Source organism: Anneissia japonica, unplaced genomic scaffold (assembly GCF_011630105.1).
Source record: "Anneissia japonica isolate Jap-2015-1 unplaced genomic scaffold, ASM1163010v1 scaffold670_len1213532_cov191, whole genome shotgun sequence".
In the NCBI taxonomy this organism is placed as follows: Eukaryota; Metazoa; Echinodermata; class Crinoidea; order Comatulida; family Comatulidae; genus Anneissia; species Anneissia japonica.
Window position 1 is genome coordinate 28,225 of NW_022693499.1, and position 9,830 is coordinate 38,054.

A 9,830-nucleotide genomic window follows, 5' to 3' on the forward strand; every position below is an offset into this window, starting at 1 on the left:
GAATCTTCACAAGTATGAAATACTGATACTGTCTCTTATACACATCTAGATGTGTATAAGAGACAGATATACATACAATTATCTTTAATTGCCATCAATAGAGTTTTTTTTTCATACCAAAGTTGCTATCATGTATACAGTTGGCTAAATTCCTGTGATGGGGTCACATGCACAATGCTGATGTATATTTGTCACATAAAACTTGATATTAATCACATAACTTTAGAAAAGGGGTTTCTGCTATTTTGTGATAAATTCTTCATTGGCGTCAATAAAAACATAACACAGACCAAAAAACATTTGTTCATATACAAACATTGGGTTCTATCAGTCATTTAGAAATTACAAAAACAAATACAATGTGACCAACTGTGTCAAAGTTCAAGAACTCATGTGACACTTTTTTCCAAAATTATTCATTAAAGTGACTGTATTTAATGTTAGTATACCTTTTGAGATCGAAATCAATTCTTCATGTACAGCAGTCACAAAAATTCTGAAATACATATGGTCATACAGTAGGTCAGATGTGGTGCTTCTGGTCATTTTCAGGAGCAGATGTTACATTAGCTCAAATAGTAACCTGCATGTTCTGCACATTTTGAAAAAAAAAATCAAGTTTCTGCAGCCAATGGTTGCAAAGGTATGGAAAATCATATTTTTACCCCTAATTAGCATATTTTAGCTAATTTGCATATAAACGTGACATATGACCGAGGTTTAAGTTTTAGAATTTAATCTCCTAGTTTTATTACAGTGAATAGAAACATGCTTTCGAACAATTTGACATCAAACTTGATTCTCTAGTGGCAGTAGTCAAATCTGATATTTCTGCTCAATTTTGAAGTAAATATTGCATTAGAGCGGATAGAAACATGCATGTTCTGAACTATTAAAAACAAAAGTTTCTGTGACCAACAAAGTTATCAAACCTTATATATTCCTCCCTAATTTACATATTTTAGCTAATTTGCATATGAAAGGGACACATGACGAAGGTGCAATTTTCCAGACTTTTATCACCTCGTCACATGCCATCATTTAAAAAAGAAAAATTTTAGTTGGCACTTTGTTGCCAGATTATATGTACATTTTAAGTATTTTTGGCAGCCATTTTGAAAAGCGTCCCTAATTTGCATATGATGATTTGATGCAAGTGTCATCCAGGCTTATTATGTTTTTTTTTGTTCAAGGAAGTATTGTTTTGTTTAATATAGTGAAAGTCTTCCTTATTTAAAAAAAAAAAAAAAAATTTTAAAGATGAGTGTTTTTCCTAATTATTTCCTCTAGATCTTTTCCTTGTTTTAGGATTTACATTTCTACTAATGGTTTTACTAGTAGCCAAGCTGAAGAAAATAATGGATTGGATCATGCTCTGATAAAATATAGACAATGTTTCAAATTCAGTTAACCTTAAATTAAAGCATATTGTCTGGTTTTAGTATACTTAATTTTTTCTATTTCCCACTCCAGTTTATTATCAATTGCAATTCTAATGTATTGTATCGATTATTATCATTATTTATAACATAATCAACATCATTACTGAAAATGATCCAGTCTCTAACATCAAAGACAGAAATTCTTAAAGAATTCTTCATCATCATTGAGCTTACTGGCATGGACAAATGGGTTAAGTGCTGTGTTTGATACAGTTTCTCTGAGTGTTGTTTGTACTTTCTGATGAGATTGTGTTGGTGGAATTTTTATTTTAATAGCTGGTACAACGCTGTCATCATCCCACGTACAGTAGTGGTAGGTAGTAGCTTAAAATGTAACGCAAGTTGGCGTTGGCCAACAACTGTACCTGACGGTATGTTTGTACCAAATGGTACATCTCCCAAAAATTTTAGAATCTTCACAAGTATGAAATACTGATATGTTATGAAAAATGTGGCTGTGAGTGGAATACATAACTCTGGTAACAAAGTTTGGCAAGTTACTGTGCGTTGTTGAAGAGCAGTGAAGTGAGATGGGGTGGAGTGGTGGTGGTTGAAGTATTGGAACATATTTGGGAAATTTAGAAAGTGGATATATTTGCTCTACTGAGTGCTCTTGTTATTTTTATGGTTTTTTTTGTTCAAGGAAGTATTGGTTTGTTTGATATAGTGAAAGTTTTCCTCATTTAAAAAAAAACATTCTTAAAAAATGAGGAGTGTTTTCCTAATTATTTCCTGTAGATCTTGTTTAGGAATTTTAACCTTTTCTTTGTTTTAGGATTTACATTTCTACTAATGGTTTTACTAGTAGCCAAGCTGAAGAAAATAATGGATTGGATAATGCTCTGATGAAATATAGACAATGTTTCAAATTCAGTTAACCTTAAATTAAAGCATATTGTCTGGTTTTAGTATACTTAATTTTTTCTATTTTCCCACTCCAGTTTATTATCAATTGCAATTCATGTATTGTATCGATTATTATCATTATTTATAACATAATCAGCATCATTATTTACTGAAGATGATCCAGTCTCTAACATCAAAGACAGAAATTCTTAAAGAATTCTTCATCATCATTGAGCTTACTGGCATGGACAAATGGGTTAAGTGCTGTGTTTGATACAGCAATAGATTCTACGTCACTCAAATCATGAATATTAACATGAATACAAGGGCGTGTGTGTTAATGGACATACTGTACTGTTGTACTGTTTCTCTGAGTGTTGTTTGTACTTTCTGATGAGATTGTGTTGGTGGAATTTTTTTTTTAATAGCTGGTGCAACGCTGTCATCATCCCACATACAGTAGTGGTAGGTAGTAGCTTAAAATGTAACGCAAGTTGGCGTTGGCCAGCAACTGTACCTGACGGTATGTTTGTACCAAATGGTACATCTCCCAAAAATTTTAGAATCTTCACAAGTATGAAATACTGATATGTTATGAAAAATGTGGCTGTGAGTGGAATACATAACTCTGGTAACAAATTTTGGCAAGTTACTGTGCATTGTTGAAGACCAGTGAAGTGAGGTGGAGTGGAGTGGTGGTGGTTGAAGTATTGGAACATATTTGGGAAATTTAGAAAGTGGATATATTTGCTCTACTGAGTGCTCTTGTTATTTTTATGTTTTTTTTTTGTTCAAGGAAGTATTGGTTTGTTTGATATAGTGAAAGTTTTCCTCATTTAAAAAAAAACATTCTTAAAAAATTAGGAGTGTTTTCCTAATTATTTCCTGTAGATCTTGTTTAGGAATTTTAACCTTTTCCTTGTTTTAGGATTTACATTTCTACTAATGGTTTTACTAGTAGCCAAGCTGAAGAAAATAATGTATTGGATAATGCTCTGATGAAATATAGACAATGTTTCAAATTCAGTTAACCTTAAATTAAAGCATATTGTCTGGTTTTAGTATACTTAATTTTTTCTATTTCCCACTCCAGTTTATTATCAATTGCAATTCATGTATTGTATCGATTATTATCATTATTTATAACATAATCAACATCATTACTGAAAATGATCCAGTCTCTAACATCAAAGACAGAAATTCTTAAAGAATTCTTCATCATCATTGAGCTTACTGGCATGGACAAATGGGTTAAGTGCTGTGTTTGATACAGCAATAGATTCTACGTCACTCAAATCATGAATATTAACATGAAAACAAGGGCGTGTGTGTTAATGGACATAGTCTGTCTCTTATACACATCTAGGACAAATGGGTTAAGTGCTGTGTTTGATACAGCAATAGATTCTACGTCACTCAAATCATGAATATTAACATGAAAACAAGGGCGTGTGTGTTAATGGACATACTGTACTGTTGTACTGTTTCTCTGAGTGTTGTTTACTTTCTGATGAGATTGTGTTGGTGGAATTTTTATTTTAATAGCTGGTGCAATGCTGTCATCATCCCACGTACAGTAGTGGTAGGTAGTAGCTTAAAATGTAACGCAAGTTGGCGTTGGCTAGCAACTGTACCTGACGGTATGTCTGTACCAAATGGTACATCTCCCAAAAATTTTAGAATCTTCACAAGTATGAAATACTGATATGTTATGAAAAATGTGGCTGTGAGTGGAATACATAACTCTGGTAACAAAGTTTGGCAAGTTACTGTGCGTTGTTGAAGAGCAGTGAAGTGAGATGGGGTGGAGTGGTGGTGGTTGAAGTATTGGAACATATTTGGGGAATTTAGAAAGTGGATATATTTGCTCTACTGAGTGCTCTTGTTATTTTTATGGTTTTTTTTGTTCAAGGAAGTATTGGTTTGTTTGATATAGTGAAAGTCTTCCTCATTTAAAAAAAAAACATTTAAAAAAAAAACATTCTTAAAAAATGAGGAGTGTTTTTCCTAATTATTTCCTGTAGAACTTTGTTTAGGAATTTTAACCTTTTCCTTGTTTTAGGATTTACATTTCTACTAATGGTTTTACTAGTAGCCAAGCTAAAGAAAATAATGGATTGGATCATGCTCTGATGAAATATAGACAATGTTTCAAACTCAGTTAACCTTAGATTAAAACATAATATCAGAACAAGCGCATGTGTGTTAATGGACATACTGTACTGTTGTACTATTTCTCTGAGTGTTGTTTGTACTTTCTGATGAGATTGTGTTGGTGGAATTTTTATTTTAATAGCTGGTGCAATGCTGTCATCATCCCATGTACAGTAGTGGTTAGCTTAAAATGTATTGCAAATTGGCATTATCGCATTTGCCAGCACCTGTACCTGAGAGTGTGTCTTTGTATTTAAAGCGAAAATCTCCCAAAAAATTTTGAATCTTCACGAGTATGAAAGACTGATATGTTATTAAAAATTTGGCTGCGAGTGGAATACATAACTCTGGTAACAAAGTTTGCTTTTGGTTACCTCGTATTCAGTACTTCAACCTCAGTATGATGTAATAGCTTCATTTGAAAGAAGCCAAATGTAAAAATTAGTAAAAAAAAATATGTAACATCTTCACTGATTCGGGGTGGTTTTCGGTTCAGTTGGTACAACCACTTCGCTGATAAAGACCTGTGGTGCACCCATTATATCTTTTGGAAGGGCATGTGCTTACCCTGATGCTCTGATTCACATTATTCACATGCATTATTCCACTTGTTGTTCCCAGGGTTTGTTTCAGTTGGCTAAAACTATCATAATTTTCTTTGTTTTAGTTATATACAGAAGATGGAGAAACTATATAGTTAATTAGCAATTCCAAAAAGATTTACTAAGCATTCAATAACCAATTACAAATCAATTATTCTACAATAACTGCAAAAGTAAATTTAATAGCGATTCATTCTAATATAAATTCAATCATTATTTTTTAAATTATTTATATACTTTTTAAACATATACAATATACAAAAAAATCCTCAAAAATAATCCCAATTACATTAGAAAAATTTAAGAATAACTACAATTTATTAATTCAATCAAATTACATAATTTAATTAAATTTATTAACTAATAACAACAATTCATTTGCTTTTTACTAATAAGTTAGAAACCCTATTTAATAATTTACTATTCAAATAAGTTCATCTTTAAAGTTAACCATTATTACAAATTCTTAAATAAACAACAAATACAAAATTGATTCAAAAATCACAATGTGCAATATTACAATGATTTGATTAATGTGTAAACAAATAATTCATGCAATCAAAATTTCAATAATTTAATGCACTCTTCAATTTAAACAGTAATCAGGGGTGGATGTGGGGTGGGGGTCAAAATGTTTTTAAAATTCCTAGATGGCGGGAAATGAGTTTTTCCAACTTCTGAGGTGTCTTTTAATGACTTAAGTTCTTAAAAATTCAAGGTTTTCTCCCTCTTGAAAATGCTCAGGCAAACTTTCTCATTCTTATTACAGTAAATAGGCCTATTATGTGTGTATATACAGAACAAAAAATTGAGTAGTTGCATAGGTATTCTTTTTTCCATGAATCGATGAACCTCAAAAAGAAAGGGGGTCGGGGGTCTTCTCCCAGAAAATTTTTTATTTCCGATGGCAGGAAATGATCTTTCTCGACTTCTAATTTTCCCTGTGTAACAAAAAAAATTTCAGCTTACGGGTCCTGAAAAATGGGTCCAGAATTTTTTTTTTATTTGGTAGGTGGCTCCCACCCACCCTTCACACCTTTTATCAAGGTATCTTTTATTCATAAACAAAGTCAAAATACATTAAAAAAACATTTCTGGCAGTTCACAGAACTGAATTGCGAAAACGTTAAAAATACATTATTTATAAAATTATTAGTTATTTCAATTAAGATTCAAATTATTATTACTGTACAAGTTATTTATAAAATTATTTTAATATAAGTACAAATTAAGGAATTGAACATTCAGAAAGACATAAACACCTCCCCTCTCATACCCTTCTCTCCTCCCCTCCCATATCCTCTCCTCCCATACCTTATCCCCTCCCCTCCCATACCTTTTCCCTCCATTTTTTTTTTACTCAAGCCCTAGGTTATTCTATTATTTCCTTTTTGACTTGTGAATTTGTAACAATGGGCTACAATCAATAGTTTCATAAATTTCCTTTTTGTGCACCAGTGGTACAGATCGGTAACACTATGGAGGTATTATTGAGAAGATCACTCGGCAACAGATCCCTTTGACGCGACAAACCTATGTGTTCCCCGCTTTTGGATCGTGCGCGGGCGTATTACCCTATAATTCACATTTTTCGTGAGCAACAACTTGCCAACGACATGCATTTATACGCTTCCAGCAGAGCAGTTGTGCAATAAAACATTTGATTTTAACCCATTAAATATCTTTATAATGAACAATGTTCCCCTGATTAGATTTTTTCGGGCTTTTGGTATGTTATTATTTGTATATTTCAGGAACGGATTCCGTAAAATATTTATGTTAAAATTACTTCTGTGTTCATTATAATTTTGTCTAAAGATTGACTGGTTCGACTATAAAGCTAAGTCAGCGTAAAACTGAAAAATACATTTTTCGAATAGTTAACCCTCGTTAACCCTAAAATGACTTAGTTTATTATAATCCTTAATCATTTATTAATTAATATCTGTTAAAATTAGAATTGGCGAATTTTGGCCAATTTATGAAAATTGAAGTTGAAATATACTATACTTTTATAGGTCATGTAAATGTTCCATTAAATTCGAAACTTTTCTTGGTGGAAAATATTAATATGTTTGATATTTTATGAGAGATAAATGTATCAGCTTCAAAATAGAAAAGATTGCGCAGCCATAGTAATTGACAGTTTGTAGTGCGCATTGAGAAAAGAAGGTGCTCTCCATTTCGTCATGTTCAATTTTTTGGTCAATTATGCCTGCTGAAAATTTGATGGCGGGGAACACATGGGACTTCAATTGCACGTTCTTTACGCGCTGCGGCAACTTTGATCTTGGTTCATTTGCATAGCGCTGCGTGCGCGTAGCTTTGCCGAGTGATCTCCTTCTCAATAATACCTCCATGGTAACACAGTCTCTAACACTTATGACAGAGTCTTTGAGAATCCTTCTTTAAAGTCTTTAAATATGATGGCGTAAACAATCGGATTAGCTGCATTGTTGATATACAAAATCAAAAAGACATAGTTGCGAAAAACATGATTAATACCATCAAAACTTTCGCATATTGTGTAAATAACATAAAACAAGATCCAAGGAGTAACACAGGTGAAATAGACCAGTGTGTTAATAGACATAGTAGTGATGAAATTTCGTTGAGCATCGTGTGCCTTGTCTTTCCGATTGGCTTGCGATGGTGAAATATTTATCTCAACAGCTGATTCATCGCCAGCACCCTTTGTATGTGCTTGCATTGTTAATTCTGCGCGAATTTTAGCTTGTTTCTTCAGTGTGATATACACATGATAGTAGCAGAATGTCATAGTGCAAACTGGAATTACCCAATTTGCCAGCAATAGAATTGTACCTGACAGCATCTGAAAGCCTTCGTTTTTGTAACAAAAGGTACATGCTCCAGGAACTGCAGGATCTTCTTCAAGTATGAACGCATACTGAAGTGTTATTAGAAATGCAGCTACAAGTGGAATACATAACTGTGGTAAATTGCTTCGCATCTGTTTACCTCTTATCCAGTACTTCAACGGATGCACCACTGCGATGTACCTCTCAACAGAAATAAAGACTAGGTTTAGCGTTGAGGCAGATAAACAAAAGAAGAAAAGTGTTCCAAACTTGCAGTAGACGATATTTCTTTTAGGGACTGGATAATAGAAAGCACATAGATAGAAGCAAAATACTAGCATATCAAGAAAGGATTGTTGAAGCACCAGGAGATGTTTGAATGATCTACGATGAATCTTACAGTTGATAAACACAATAATCACCATTAAATTTGCAGAAATCCCAATAATTGCAATAATTATCATAAAGTAAAATGGAAACGAACCGAGTATCCAAAATAATCGGCAGTGCCATTGGTTGAAACGTTGCTGCTGACACATATCGACATTGTCTATAATATAAAAAAATATAAATAAAAATGTACGATTTCATGATCTGATAGTGTTATAAATGATCATATACAAAATTGTGAGTCATTCCAATATGTTTTAGGTTTACAATGTATACTTGGAAATGATAATGTAGCCTGTAATGTAAGTAACAAATTATGTTTAATATTTTTAATACTAACATTATTGACAGTTTGCAAAATTGGTCAATACTAATGTTTAAAGAAGCGTTTGCTATACGTTGGTTACACCCATTGCTTAACAATGGGCTGATATCTTCAAAGGAGCTTTCTTTGTTTTTGTAGGTAGCTTTGATCAGTAGGGTAAGAATACTTTGATCTTTAGTTTATTCATAGCTATGTCACCTATGTTTTGATTGGTCAAACACTTTTGGTACTTGTGCATATTAGCTTGCAAATATGGATAATTTTCATTCCTGATAGTGACATAATTAATGTCAAAATATTGAATCCCGACACGATGGCGTGCATTTCGATACTGGGAGTATGTATTATACTATCTTATCTGAGATTAATCAGTGGACCTTTTGATAAATAAAAATAGTTGTGAACATTTCTATAATTTTATATGCTTAGAGTTTCATATTTAACTTCAGTATTCTTGGTCTGAATATAATATAATAAAATAATAAATGATGATTACGATAGTGGTGGTGGTGATGGTGGTGACGATGATTAATTTCAAGTATTGTATGTTTTATTTCATCCACAAAATGACATCTACAAACAGCCAGAGACTGAAACCACAGTCTTAAAATATAATAAAAGTAAAAAATAACAACTCAAAAAGCATTATTTAACACTCTCATGATGGTAGATATAAGGGACTATGGGCTTAGTCCGAAAAGTGGTCTGAATAATCAGAAAGAAATTGTGTAAAGAACAAATGTATACAATCATGTTTATTACAGGATACAGTATTGCAACTGAAATGTTGAATTTGGTTTTTGTACAATTGGCTGTTTTGTGTGTATGAAGAAAAAAATTAATTCAATAGTCAAAAGAAATCAAATTCATCCTTTACACAAGCCATTGGGATCATCATTTCATAATTTCAATAAATGCAGACTGTAAACTTCAACCACACCCAAAAGATTGCTTGACCCAAATAGTGTACCCTATTCAAGCGGTGAAAGGGGACACTAGATGAGTGTTACAGTGAGCTTAAATTAAAAACGTAACGCATTACTTCCCTGTATACATTTTTAAAACTTACCTGATATTTTAGGTTAGCAGTATTTCCTTGATTTCCTCTGATTTTATGCGAGTACTCATCTAGTACATCAAGCCGGCTTTCCACTAGGCAAATTTATTTGCGCCAATCTAAGTGTAGGTTCGTTTCCTGAGCTCTGGTTGCGCATTTTCTTGCTTCGCAAAAATTAGAAATAGTTTTAACTGA

General features: G+C 32.6%; 1 protein-coding gene across 1 annotated transcript; it reads right to left on the reverse strand.

Moving 5' to 3' along the window:
- Nucleotides 1-7,424: 7,424 nt before the first annotated feature.
- On the reverse strand, nt 7,425-8,288 carry LOC117100781 (alpha-1A adrenergic receptor-like). The gene has a single exon (XM_033240598.1). The coding sequence runs from the start codon at nt 8,286-8,288 to the stop codon at nt 7,425-7,427; it is 864 nt and encodes a 287-aa protein (XP_033096489.1).
- Nucleotides 8,289-9,830: the final 1,542 nt, after the last annotated feature.